At 39.6% G+C, this 15,000-nt stretch overlaps 2 protein-coding genes across 4 annotated transcripts in view; one reads left to right on the forward strand and one right to left on the reverse strand.

Moving 5' to 3' along the window:
- The window catches only part of LOC138052078 (adenosine receptor A2b-like), an 8,421-nt gene extending 6,130 nt beyond the window's left edge, over positions 1–2,291 (reverse strand). The window contains exon 1 of the mRNA XM_068898441.1: positions 1–2,291. This exon is cut by the window's left edge and continues 6,130 nt beyond it. The gene's annotated coding sequence lies outside the window, so the exon portion shown is untranslated.
- The window catches only part of LOC138052077 (inactive C-alpha-formylglycine-generating enzyme 2-like), a 60,295-nt gene that overhangs the window by 44,396 nt on the left and 899 nt on the right, over positions 1–15,000 (forward strand). For 2 of the 3 annotated variants that reach the window (XM_068898439.1, XM_068898440.1), the window contains one exon: positions 2,645–6,047. The exons of the other annotated variant lie outside the window; for it this stretch is intronic. In XM_068898439.1, the coding sequence (XP_068754540.1) occupies positions 2,645–2,723 (79 nt within the window). In that variant the 3' untranslated portion in view covers positions 2,724–6,047. Of the gene's footprint in view, positions 1–2,644; positions 6,048–15,000 lie in introns of those variants that run through there. 3 annotated transcript variants of the gene reach the window in all.

Genomic DNA, 15,000 nt, shown 5'->3' on the forward strand with positions numbered 1-15,000 from the left:
TGGAGATGACCAAACATCCGGGAAACTTAATTGAGCTCCCACCATTTGTTTGCTCATTGATCGTTTGATCGATTGAGAAATACAAGTGCTCATACTACTTGAAAAGGAACTGAGAAAGGTTGAAGACATGTTCATTTTTACATAAAGATTTTTTTAGCTAAAATTGGCTGAAAGAGTTTTGATGGTTGCAAACAAGGAATTTGGGCAATTAGCTATCTATGATTTGTAACCTGGAAAGAACTGGCTAGTTACAGTACTCACTACTGTCCAAAGAAAAAGACTAGAAAGTTTGTTACTCTCTCTTTCTCATAAGATACTTTTTTTCTCGCAGAGAGTCACCAAGATTTTGGGACCCCAATTTGGCCGGACATGCGGGTCTCAGGACACAGACTGAAAAATCCTGGTGCCCTCCCTGGGTTTACCTTCGTTATTTGTTCAAAAGGTTAGCAAAAAGGGGGCAAAAAATTCTAATGAAATGCCTGTAAGTTCAATGGCAAATGAATGAAACGCGAGAGAACAGGGGACTTTGTCTGCTTGCCCGTACTTCCATATCACCAGGTGAAATGCATGACTTTCGAAGTAAACAAGCATCTTTCAACCACTCTGTCGTTGTTTCTTTTCATGTAAAAATTTCGGATGACGCAGGTCCACCACAGGCTTGAGGTTGATATGTACAGAACTGCTGAGCTTGTGACGCTTACTTATAACAGCGGTATTGTGATAATTACTGAAGGCTTTAATCATATATACATGCCGGTAAACTATGGTTAATGGATCAGAAGCCGTTTGGCGTCTGAAACCCTAGGTGGCGGCACCTAGCCAATTGAAGTGTCGAAGACTCCTGTATGATGTGTGTCTACATCCGTCGAAATGCATATCTACATCCTCTACGGGTTTGTTACAAACTCACGAAATGACCAGGTCAAAGTAAGCTTAATAGCTCATAGAGGTCAAGCATGGGTTGAAATCCCATTTCAGAATGTTTTTTTTTTTTTTCAGGCTTTCTTGTTGTTACTGCTTAACTAATCATTTAGCACGACTGGGGAAGCTGGAGGAGTAATACGTATTTTGCAAATATAGGAAAAACTCGACAAGATTAATGACCTAAATCCAGATGCAGAATGCTTAATCCGTAGCAGTATTTACAAATATGTATAACAATGTGCTTGTCTTGTCTGTCATCCTCGTGAATTATTGCAGAAACCAATGCTTGATGCTGACAAGCAAATTGTGTTGGAAACATATATTGACCAAAACTAGCAGCATGTTGATTCAACTTTTCATTCTGTCATGATCTCAAAATTATCACTGTTGATACCCTTGACGTTTGTTTGCGTGAAAAAGGTATAAGATCATGGCACCATGAAGACCCTAGAAGGGCGAGCATCCTTTTATTATTATTTATAACATAACTTGGATAAAACGCGCGTTCTGATTGGCCAATTGATCATTTCTATTTGCCCATCGGTGCACGCTCGCTGACGACAGCTGACGTGCGATCTAACTTAAGAAGAAAATGCCGTCACGAGCGCATCAGTCCTAATTTTCCGAGACATATTTTCCTCCTCTTAGAATTGGGGTGAACCTCGACAGAGCTCAAAATAGAAAGATATAGCCCTAAAGATTAATCAGCAGCGGAAAAGGAGAATTGAAGGTCTTAAAGCGACGAAAGAGCGTTTCGTGTTTGTACTGCTTTTGATTTCCAAAACACAATCTAAACTGTGCTTAAATATTCAAGCCGAATCGCGGAATTGAAATGGATTTTATGAGACCAGGTAAGATGCTACAGGAAGGTAAATGGTGTTTTGGAATGTCGATTTTCTTCTTGAGATTTAGTTCATCGGCCATTTGAGTTGAAATAGTGTAACGTCGTTTTTTTTGGATTGGAAAAGTCGTGCTGTTTGCGATAGCTTGATCGCTTTCAACAGAAGCGAAGCATGTGCAAAGACAGCGTGTTTGTGTCGACGCTCGCAAGAAAGTCGAAATGTTTTCTCTCCTAAGAGCAAATTATTGTTGATTCCAATAAAATTTTTGACTGGGAAAACTGTTTGTTCATCATTTTGTCTTGTTAATTCAAAGTTGTCTCAAAAAAGCAAAGTTGTGTTGACATCGTCTGTTGACCAAACTTGATTTATGCAAATACAAGCGAAACACGCAGGAGTGGTGTTCACGATTATGTTATAAAAGAAATGGTAAGCGTGCAGCGTGCAACTATCGAGTTATGGACGCACTTGGGAGGTTTGCTAAGCACTCAAGAAGCTAGAGTCGCACTCGGCTATCGCCTCGTGCGACTCTTACGCTTCTCTTGTGCTTAGCAACCTCCCGCGTGCGTCCATAACTCGATAGTTGCACGCTGCACGCTTACCATTTCTTAATTTTTTTTTGTTAAGAGGTTTACATGATTTGATTTTGTATTTTCCTTTAGCAGTAGAATCGTTTTTCTTAAACAATTGTTCTGGCTGAGAGATCGTGGCGCTAGAAAAAACTCAAACGAACTTTGAATCAGTGTTAATCTGCTTAAATTATGAACCTTAAGCCCTACTGTACTTTCCAGAATCTTTCCAGTGCTGGATCTTCCGACTTCCGTGTAAACAGCTTCTATGCAATTTTATATTCTTTACTTGTTCTCATTATTGCGTTTCAGGATGGGAAATACTGCTGATGCGGGTTGTGATAACATCACCTTTCGTTGCGCAAGAACTGTGTCCAAGGATGAACTCTGATAATTGCTACCTTAAGTCCTTTAGGGATCAGAGTATTTGTCATAAGAATCATCAAATGATATGTTGTCCCGGTTGTACAATTCCATTCATAATTGAATAGAAATGAGATTAAGCGGGCAAAAATTCAAACTGCCAAATATTTTTCATGACGTAATGCATTTTTGCATGTTATCACATGAATTGCGTTTATAGAAAATCTTGAAATTATATTAAGAATGAGAGATTATATTGAGTGCAAGCAGGTCAGGTAATTATAACTAGTAATCTGGGATTTTCCATTATGACAACGACAACGCTAAAAATGGTAATATCTTTTTTAACTTTAATCTGAAATAAGCAGAAATGTAAGATTATGTAACGAAGACCGAAGACTCGTGGAACGAAGACCCCCAGAAAACGTAGCATACCAAACAAGAAATAACAAAACACAATTCGTGTTATTTAGAATGATCGATAATTTTCTCCCTCGTGCATTGGGCCTTCGTTTTCTACACACCCCGGTATGTGGACAACGAAGACCAAAAATGAAGACTCCTACAAGAAAATTGACGAACAGAGACTAGCCAAGCACACGGAATGAGGGCAGGATCTTCGTTTTTCACACATCCGGGCCGGTGTGTGGAAAACGAAGACCCTACTGTAATTCATGAAAGAGAACTTCTATTTTCTTAGGGAGGGGTCTTGGTTTTCCGGATCTTCGTTTTCCAGTTCTTCGTTTTCTGCACTCCCCGTGTACTCAGAAGGTGCAAGGTTGTTCAAGTTGAATCAATAACCGTTTTCACACTAGAGGACGGAAAACTCGTCATGACTGGTTTTTTGTCTGACGAGTTTCCCGTCTGATATGAATTTGTGAATAGAAACCCGTCAGGTTTTTACCGACATGAATTCATATATAGACGGAAAAGAGACGGAAAACAAGGTAAATTTGTCCGAAAGAACCTGGGACGAGATTTGAGTGGTTACCTAGCTAGTACACCCGCGAAAAGCCCGCCAGTTTGAATATGAATTCCGTTTTATTTACAAACTTCTTGCTGGGCTTTAGAAAACCAAGCATTTCCTATCGTTTTCGCCCACCGAGTTCAATTGCAACAATTTTTTTTCTGTTTGATAAACAGAGTTAGATAAACAATAGTTCCAGAAGTGCTCGGAGCTGTTTCGCTTTGTTTAAAACAAAGGAACCCAAAACGAGCTGTCGAGGAACGAAGTCGTGTTTGGTGGGAAAAGGGATACAGGAACCGGACAGACGAGCAATTTAAGAAAAGGCTATGATAAATCGTGCAACGTTTCAGTTTATATTGAAGGTAATTGCAGATGACGTAACCAAGGAAACAACAAAATTCAAAGAAACAATCCCACCAGAATGCCTATTGGGGATTACACTGTACAGACTAGACCATGGATGCTCCTACAGTTCAGTCGGCGATCAATTAGTAGTTGCTCCTTCACCTGCATGTGCGAATTTCAATCAAGTCACAAAGTTTATCGTGCAATCCCCTTTATGATGAATACGTATCACTTCCAAAAACTGAAGAGGAATGAAAGAAGGAATTTTACAGCTTTTATCGAAAACTGGGAGTTCCTATGTCTTGGAACCTGGGATGGGTATTATTTGTATATCAACAGTAACTTAAAGAATTTTATTGTTTCAAGTAACGCTACTCAGTAACGAGTATGGCGCTTATTGGATCAAATAAACGTGTTCTATGGCCTGGAGTGGGAGTTCCTGGATCAGTAAATGATTCCACGCTGTGGTAGTCTTCGGACATATTTCATGCCATAGAATCTGGCCAGTGTCTTCCCAACCAAGTCCTGAAATTGCCAGGTCACGGGGAGATACCTGTTTCAACAGTAGGTAATTCCGCTTTTCCGCCTAGAGCATGGTTGCTGAAAGCATATCCAGATACCACAAAGTGTCCGAAGCAGAAGTACTTCAACAAAAGACTGAGGTCGGCAAGAGTCGTTTCAGAACATACCTATGGGATGTTGAAAGGCAGAGGGCGTATTTCGTACAAGAAAACCGAGTGCAGACGGCGCAATGAAAATGCTATCATCATGTGCTGTATAGTTCTACATAATATATGCATTCATAGAAATGACCCTTGCTCCACCAAGGTAGAGGTCCAAGAACTTAGTCTTATCCTCAAGGCCACCAAGCGTACAAAGGACAAGACCTTAACTAATGACATCAAGACTAGGGTAACAGAATGGCTTTGGTCACTCAGAGATCAGCCCTGAGATCAGGGTTGAGCAAGTGTAGATGTGACCTCCCATTATATCATTTTCACCTCTAGCTATAGGTCTTTGGCCTGGGTGACGCTGTTCTCAGTAACAGTAAGGCATAGCTGTTGCCTCTGTTTCTGAAGAAAACCTTAGGGGGTGGTCTATATTCGGGAAAAAAGGTTAAGATTGATACTGCGAAAAGTATTGATTTTAGACCACCCCCTGAGGTTTTGGGGTGCCACCAGGGGAGCCTCCTGAGTTTATTGGAAACAGTGTACAATATTTCCATTCATATATATTTGTTGTGTTCTTCTGAAGAGCCCACCTATAACAATTTAGGAGTTCTTGCCAAAAAAAATGCTGCAGAAATAGTGAACATGAACACGGCTTTATTTACTGTATTTTATATTTGGTTGCAGTAACATTCCATAGCATCCTTGAAACGTTTTCTAAACAAAGCTTGCAAAGACTTGGGAAAGGATTATAATTTCTTATGAAAAATCTTCTTTAAGGAGGCCCCTAATGCCTTTATATGTAGAAACCAACCTTTAACAACGTCAAGGCTGAATAACATAATATTAAAGTTAGGAAAGAGGTCAAAACAAAGGTACCCGATAGGTATCAGGCTTGTCAAAACAGTTGGTAGGGTACCGGGTGATACCACCCCCCTGTTTTTCAAGGTCAGGGTTCATTTTCCCGAATAACGCTTTAAGGGCACCACATTTTATGTTTGAAATGTGCTATCTCACTAGGTAGAGCATATGGGCAGCCTTATTTTATCCAAATGTTAATTATTTTCAATTGCGGGATATTTGCAGTTAAAATCGGATTTTCACGAAAGATCGAAAAGGTAAGGGGTCACTGGTACCGACCCCCAAAAACTGGATACTTATGAAGCATCATTGTTTTGACCTCTTCCCAAAAATGAAATTTTTACTAGACAGACACAGATGAAATGCACAGATTTCTCCAGTTACAAAAATGTGGTTTCTTCACCTTGTGTTAAGACAGGTCCTTTTACAAGATTTCATCAATGCCTATTTAATAAAGACAACACCACATGGCCCCTTTTAGAATATTAAATGTAGCTTCTCATGTTGAAAATAGATGTCTTACTCATTTGCTGGACTCACTCATATTTTACCTAGTTTTAACACTTAAAAATAAATTTAGGATCTGGGCGTGGTCATGACATAACAGCAACAGTAAAATGGGTAAATTAACAAATTGGCCTACTGGCTAACTACAGTTTCTGATAATCTGGGTAGTAGGAAGATGTGAAAGCATCCTGTGATGTGGACCATAAAGGTCTGGGGATGCTGCCCTAGCTGATGGTGGTGATAGGTTTGGGTGTTGGTACAAAGGTGCAGGACCATAAGCATTGCCGGAATTTCCCCCTGACATCATAACTTTATCAACATCATTTCATGAGCTCTGTTTGCTTCAGCCAACTCTCTTTGGAATGTGAGGAACATTTCATCCGTTTTTTGCTCAGCATCAAGCAAAGGTTTCACTTGCTTGTCTCTGTTCTTTTCTTGAACATCAGAACTTTCTCTGATGGTCTCAACCATATCACACATGATAGTAGTTTGGGACTTTTAAAGCCTTTTGAACTTATTCTTTCTTATGACAGTCTTCTTTTCTCTCTTGACCTTTTTGGTCTCAGGGAGAATCATCATCTTGGTCATTCTGCTCTTCATCACTTTGCTTGGATTCAGAAATGCTGCTTTCATCATCATCATCTTCGTCGATTGATGACTTTCTCATCGGAATCACTACCTAACACCTCTTTAGCCTTGCTGCTGAGGTCGACCATGTTATCACAGCATTCTGTGAATATGGGGTCTAAAACTGCAAACCAATCCGGTGTATCTGTGTCTTTAGCAGAAAGGCCGCTTCCACTTCTTATTTTGGTGCACAGTTCTTTCCAGGTCTTTAACAATTTGAACTTGGATCTCATTTGGCTAATAGTGAAGGAGTAATCTTCGGCACCACTGGCACTGGACAGACCTTCTGCAACACGTCTGTCCTCGAATTCCTCTGTAATTTGCGTGAATATTTTATTTTAATTTTTTTTAATTTAAATTTTTATTTTTTAAGTTAATTTTACAAGGAAACAAAACAAACAAACTAATTGCAAACTGAATTAGAACAAAACTGCACCGAAGAAGATTATTATAGCTTTTGGTTCTTGCTGCATGACTCGTGAATCTAATTACATACATATAATTATTACTCCCTCTTTTTTCAAAGGTTAATTAAGTATTTTGTTAGAAATAAAACGAGGATTTTTAAATCCCTAAAAAGGAAGAGCACATTTCTCAAATTGCCATTGCAATAAAACTTTACTTTGAAATTCCTTTAAGTTTGGTTTCTTCTCAAAAGATTTGCAAGTGTAAATATATTGTTTTATTAAAAAGACGAATAAGTGTAGTCTGCGTCTTGGGCAATCAGTTAAGGGTGGGTATATCATTGAACGTTATTTGTTTATTGGAGAGGTATTTACATGGTCAAACCATATTAACGCTTCAGAGTATCGCGTAAGAATTTGCGTGAAGATGCTTTCATTTGCAGTTTTCTTTAAGGCTAGTGTTTCTAAAACATGCACCCAAGGTTTATCTCTATTTTCGACGGATGATGTTACTTCTACAAAGCAGGAAAGCTCCTCTTTCAATCATGATTTGTTTTTAGTTTCAGTCTTCCTCTTCTCCTTCTTCTTCTTGGGCGCCATGTTTGTTACCCATAATTCGCTGTCTGCTCTCTAGTCCCAGTTTCTTTACCGCGCGAATGACGCAATTTCTGTCCAATTCCCCGTCTTGAACGTGAATTCAAGACGTGTTTCCAGTCTCGACGAAAAAATCGTCCACGAAAAATCTTCTGTTTTGAGGGAGAAATTAGACGGATAAATTCAGATAATTTCCCGTCAAAAATTCGTCTCGTCCCGGTTTCACACTAAGACGAGTTTTGCGTCTCAGACGAGTTTTCCTTCTCTAGTGTGAAAACGGACCAAAACATCAACATTGATCGACAGTTGATTTCTTATAATATTTAAAATATGAGTCAAATTGGAACAGAAAATACATGTCAGAGTGTCTCAAAGACATTGAAAAAAAGATCTTTTGTCAGTTCAATGTAGTCCCATCATGATTGAGACCTCTTTAAAGGGGAACTGAAGGCAAAAAAAAGCAATGTACTCTTTAGACCATGAATAAAAATGTTTTCAACTTTTTTCCTGGCATATCCGTCGTTTTTTCACCTAAAAAAATGTTTTTAATCCGATTTTGGGCCATCAGCATAGCCGCTCAGAATGGAGGAGTCAGCGGGCATTTTTGCAGCTTATGGCGTATGATATGGGAAAGACATGCGAGAGCGCCCCATGTAGAAGCAATGTTTTGACTGATGTTTGTCGTGAATATTGAGTCCGCGAAGAAACAGCAAAACAATCAAGAAAATATCCACAACAGCAATAGTTTCTCTTTATTACAAAATCTCTGTTCCCCATATACGTCACAGCGGCTGCAAATTTAGTTTTTAAGCCCGCACTGAAAAGGCAGAAACAACGGGAAAAGCCCGACTTCGAACGTAATTTTCTCGCAAACTGGACTCTCCATGAGCTTACACTGGAATGCCTGTGGTACGTGTTACTCAAAAACAGAAGGGTATTGAACTGCAGCGTTCCAGGCCTTTTTTTTAAAGTCGGGGATCATTAAGACAATTTAAGGGGTCGCCCAGAAGTCGCGCCAGGAGAGGCCCTTTGGCTCACACGTTTATACGACGAAATAGATCTTTTTCTAAGGTTAAAAACCTGGCTTCCACCCTATTAATCATTTGCGCCCAACTAAAACATGGATGATCGCACAGCTTTCCGTCATAGCAGCAGTAACTATTCTCATCACTGTTGTTGTGGTTTGGAAAGGCAGGAAACAAACCAACAACAGACAAGATCGCTCCTTAGTTGATATAATTCTTGGAAGACTAAAAATTGTTATTGGTTTCTACCAGGTAACATTTGGAATTCTTGATGCATTTGCATACCTCAAATGGCCAGACTCTCTCTCCCTTATTGGAAAATATTCCGAGATGTTACAGCTAAATATCTTCCAGATTGCTCCAATCCACTGTCTCTTTCCAGATCTAAAAGTCAATGCTTTTGGAAGCTTGTTTACAGTGCTCGGCGTCAATGCTGCAATCGTCATTTTTACATTCATTACTTATGGCCTTAGGAAGGTCATATTAACCAGGAAGACCTTCCCGAGTCAAGTGCAGAAAGTGAAGAAAATTTCCGAAACAAAGCAGTTGGCCTACAGAACAGTCTTTTTCTTCCTTTACGTAACCTATCTAAGCACCTGCTCGAAGACGGCAAATGTTCTTCCCCTTGCTTGTCACAAACTGTGCCTTGACGAAAAAGGTGACAAGTGCGATACGTTTCTTAAAGTTGACTTTAACGTGAAGTGTTCAAACCAAGAATTCCGACGATCTGTAATTGTTGCATATTGCAGTATTTTGTACATCATATTTCTACCTGTAGCTGCCTTTGTGGTTCTTTGGAAGCACCAAAGGTCAGTGAAGATACATCAAGAGGGAGGTGACGATGAATCAGCAAATTCCCAGCTTTCAAATCCAGAAATTGTCACAGGATTACAGTTTTTATTCGCAAATTACAACATTCAATCATGGTATTGGGAACTTGTTGAAACAGCTCGAAAGGTGACATTAACTTCAGGCATTATCCTGATAGGAGGTGAGAGCAGAGCCTATGTTGGGTTGGCTTGTGTTTTGTCAGGTCTCTATGGTATGTTCTTTGCGTACAAGCGGCCAATAGCGGAACCCTTTGAGAACAACCTGATGGTTTCTTCCCTTGCTGTCACGTTTGTCAACCTCGGAATAGGTGCTGTGAGTAGAATACCAGCAGAGGGCGCACAATCCTTGGTTGACTCATACATGGACCACATCATGTTCAAGGCATTGGTATTTGGAGCAAATTTTCTGGTTATTAGAATTCTTGTGGGTAAGCATTTTTCTCGTATTTGAAATTAAATCAAAAAAAGAGTTGGGGGTCTAGCTTTTAATTGGCTAGCATTGTGCGTGGTCGTGAGCTCAGGGACAGATATGTCTAGCAACCCAACAAGTTAGATGCACGCGGATTTCAATACGCGTCACCTTGCTCTTTTTTACAACTTTAATATCACTCGTGTCTCGGAATACAGACAATTAATGTCACAAAATATCCCCCAAATGCTGCTTCTCAAGTAAAGATAAACTACTGCATTTACCCTGACCTAAAAATAACACAAATCCTTAACCTAACCCTGTTGTTAGAAATACGCAGGAAATACTTAGACTAAAAGGGACACTTCAGGTTGAAAATCAAAATAATTAGGCTTGCATGTAATTACTTGCATTTCTGGACATAAGAGGAACATACAGCAGCTCACTTCACTTAAAGATACCACGCTACGATTAAGACACAGAATCGGTTTGTACTTTGCGGTCCCAATCCTTTTTCAACTTTTCTTCAGAAAGCAAACTAATTATTAAAGAGTCTCCGTAACTCTATTTAGCTATAGATCTGGCACCAGTTGTTCAAAGGGTGATTAGCACTATCCACTGGATAACGCAATTAATTTTGCTATTGTTTATCCGCTTGATAGTGACTTTGATCTGCAAGAGTGTGGTAGTAGCACTAATTACTTTGCCCAATGATGTGCACACCGTGATTACATTTGCCGGATCAAAAAAAGAAATTGTTTGCTGTTTCAATGTAGTGACATAGTTAAGAGGTTGGTTGTTCATTCAAGAAAAGCAGGAGAAAACCATGGAGGTCCGAGTTCCTGATTTGGCATCAGTAAAATCTTTTAGTTCGCTATTTTACATCTTGTGGTATAATAGATTTGAGTTTCACTGCCAAAGTTTCACTGCCAAAGTGAAATTTTAGCTTTTTACCGAACTCGATGAGAGTGGCTACAATCCTGGACCAAATGGTTGTGAAGGTAGCGTCACTTTTGAGCCCCAATAGTTAGAATGATCGAATTAAGTGTAGAGTGAAGTGATGCGCGCAACCTTCCTCACAACTTTTGACCAGGATTGTCTGAAAAAGGTTGAGGGTCGCAATCTTCTGGACGAGCAATACTGCAGCTCAGTCGTTGTGGTCCATGCTTTGCCACCGACATTTATCTTGGCAAACAAGAATTTACAGCTGTGTGTAGGATGATCAGGCTACAGTCATAGTTCATAGCACAGTTCTCCGCAACAGTACTCCATATATTCCAAGAAAAATGTTGCTATTTTGTTTGTCTTTGGGTTCAAATAAGCGCTTAGTAATAACCACTGTAATCCTAACTTTGTTTTTCATAGGTTTGCAGACTGTAAAGTTTGGTTTTAAAGACCATTTACCACAGTACTCCATCGAACGAATATAAATGAGAACTTCATTACTCAATTAATCTTTAAGTTCCCGCAATAAAAGGGAGTACTGTTCAAAATGAAAGAATGTCTCTATTCCAGGGAACAAATTCACAGTCACTTACTTCGCAGTATTAAATTCTATCCATAAACATTCAAGTCGTATCGAAATGTACCGCAATGGCCTCGAAATCCCCAAATACTTATGGAGTACTGTGTGGAACACCGTTTTGTCTTCATTTATTTACATAAGAAGAACATGATGTCACTGTCTGTGCTGTATAAGAAAATGCACCTATTTGATAAAACGGGAAAAACATAGTGTAACAACAAATTTTTAGTACCAAACACATGGATTACACATCGATTAGGAAAACCCTTGCTATATTACCATTGTGAAAGTAACGCAAAGAACAATCATTAGCTGTATATTATACAGGAATTGTACCTCTAGATACCAAATGTACGCTGCAATAGATTTAACTGTTGGACTTCAAGAAACAGAATGGGAATTTACGATGAAAGGACTTTCAATGCCCATTTTTGTACTTTTGCGTAAGATACTGTTGTAACGCAATATTTTGTCACGTCAAATCCCTTCCTTGGAAAAGCGCCTTTGTGAGAGCATGCTCTTCCCGAAATAGTACAGCCAATAGTTAGAATAATCGAAGTAGGTGTGAAGTGAAGTGATGCGCGCAACCTTCCCAACAACTTTTGACCAGGATTGTAGGTGGCCAAGCTCAATTATAATGTGTTTTCTTTTATGACCCATCATGCGAGCTGCGTTCACCCCAACCAAAGAAAGTTGTTCTATCGAAAACACGCCAAGATCTTGCAATAGGAGTGGAATACACTAACACAAACAAACATACGGGAATTAACAACCACTGGGGGAGAAACAGTCGGGAAAATCCGCATTTTGCAAAGTACTGACTAAGCTTCGTCGCTGGATATCACTTGCGATAACATACAAACGTATTTCTTTTCTTTCTTCTTCCTTTTTCCAGTCCAGTACGTCATGTATATTTGCCGCTTTATCAAAGAGTGGCGTAAAAATCCACAATGGTCTGTTTCGTGTTGCCTGGCGTTGGTTTTGCCTCTTAATGACCTCCAGAATGAAATACGTGGAATGACAGGGAAAAATTTTCTGAAACAACAGGTGCAAACTGGCAAGTTTAATATGCCATCAGTATCTAGTACGTTAAAGGAGAGTGGGGCAGTAAGCTTTGAACTTGTTAGTATCCATGAGCAGCCGAAAAACTCACTTGAACCACGATCAGTCAACTTTGGCTTCGAAGAACGCGAAAACGGTGGCCCTGAAGAAGATGAAGAAGAAGATGATGCTGACAAAGTGGCATTTGACATAAGAAAGAAACTGGACCATGTCGCCAACCCAAAAGCGATGTTTGATGCGCACTTCTAGCTGGCCTTTTTAAAGGGATTAACTTAACTGAAAGTAGTATCGCGGACAACGGCTGTCTATTGTAGAAATAAAGAACCTTAGTCCTTCAATGACGAAACCCGACAACATATACACGAGGGTGCTATTTGATCAGGAAGGGAAGATAAAAGATTATCTCCATCTAAGTCTCTAATAATAAGTCTCAATTCCTTACCATGTACTTTTAATTTATCCCCCGAGATTCTGTTTTTGAGATTGTTTATCGTTCTCAGGAATAGAGAAAGTCGGCAGTTTAATTTGAGCTTGCATCTGACATAATAAAACAGGGTAACTGAAAGGGAAAGCATTGCATGTGCAGCACCTTGTCATCTTCTTAAAAAAAAAAAATTTCATTGTACGAATAGTATTCAGGCTTCTAAAACTAGAATCGTGTACACCTGTTTTGACGAGGTGACTAGGTGGTGAAGATGGACTCTCCGGATTATGGACTGCTAACTTGTTAGAATATCAAACATGTGGATTTGTACAATTTGCTTCCATGATTGGTCTGCTCATCCTTACCATCCTTTGTGACTTTCACAAGCTTGGTAAGCTGGCAAGCTACCAAAATGTCGCTTAAAGGATTCTCTATGATAATTAATGTAAGAAAATTCAGAAAGCATCTTTTCAATTTTCGTGGTAGTCCTTTAAAAAATCCGGTAGTGACTATGAGTGTACGATGGTTCATGGCGTTCTTTTGTTTGATAAAAATTGATTTATATTTCAGTGGTTTAGTTCATGTCTTACGATGCTTAAGGCCCACGAAAATGGCTTCAACATCCGTTCGATTTTTTTGAAGAGCAGTGTCGAAACCGTTTCCCACTCCCTTTCAACCTCGTTGAGACATGTTAAATCGAACTTAAATCAATGTTTAAACTTTGCTTCAACAGCCAGTCAACAACTCTTTTGTTATCTCTTCTGCTGAGTGAATTTGAAGCCCCCCTGTTTCCCCCTGTTTCCACATTCCACATTGCGCGAGCTCACTAATAGGTCTCTCAACGACATATCCATATCCGTATGCATTGTAACAACCACGGGTTGAATAGCAAGCCTCTGGTGAAGCTTTGTTGAATGAAATGTTGATGATGTCTTGAAACCGTTTGCCACACCAGCGGTTTGTGGAAGCAAATGTTGAAGGTGTTTGCTTGCTTTAGCTTCTATAGAAAAAATGATTCATTGTAGTAAGAAAGGTAATTTTCTTAAACTTAGAGAAAAATTATTAAATTTCAAAATCTCAAAAGAATTGAGCAATATTTTCCATATCCTGGAGTTGTCAACAATAATACCATGTGCGATTTAGGACTGTGAAACTTGGGTATTATGGTCCAAAAATGGCATAGGGTGGGTTAGGGGAGCTTCGGTAGCATGCGCACAGACTTGATTAAAAAGACAATGATTGATAAAAAGCAAAAAAATCGTGAATGATAATATCACCAAAAATTCTGTGCTATCCCTTTTAATTTGTGTGACTTTCGGCATCAGAAACATTTTTTTTAATAAGAATATATTTTACAATCTTACAGCGGAAAACATACCCTGGGTACCAGAGGCTTTTCATGCGCGGTTTCCAGTTTCGAGTCTTCAAAGTGACCCGCGCGAAAAGCCTTTGGACCTGAGCGCGATCCCTTTGATAGCGCCGAGCCAATTACAACCCCGCTTATTCCCAAACATCCAGAATCTGGATGTTTTGCTGATTGGTTCTTTGGAGGTGTCGAATGTTTCAAACGCTTGGATAACGATGACAATAAGCGCGTGATAAGGGACGCGGGTGGTTTGAAGGTGACAAAGATCGATTGCAACCAATCCAAGCACATGTTACCTAGGTTTTTCGGCTGTACGAAATTGAAGATATAGACAAGGCAATAGCGGAAGTCATCGTTCGATGGTGTGGAGGAAGTAACTGCGCAACGAAAAAGAGGGTATCGTGAATTATATTCAAAGGAAAGACATATTGTCGGTCTTACCGACCGGCTATGCAAAGTCACTGTTGTTGCAGTTACTACCTGGCATATGCCGTGCGCTCAATACGATGGGATATACGAGTTACCCGAAGAAAGCCATTCTTTCAGTTATTTTTCCGTTGAATGCGCTGATTGAATCGCACATAAAGTAGTTACGGTAGAGAAGCATTTCATGTACATGTCTTTCTGGAAACGACGCCGACCAAGATGGCGCTTACAATGGTGATTACTTCTTCGTTTTTGCCAACCCTTA

Source organism: Montipora capricornis, chromosome 6 (genome assembly GCF_036669925.1).
Source record: "Montipora capricornis isolate CH-2021 chromosome 6, ASM3666992v2, whole genome shotgun sequence".
Taxonomy (NCBI): Eukaryota; Metazoa; Cnidaria; class Anthozoa; order Scleractinia; family Acroporidae; genus Montipora; species Montipora capricornis.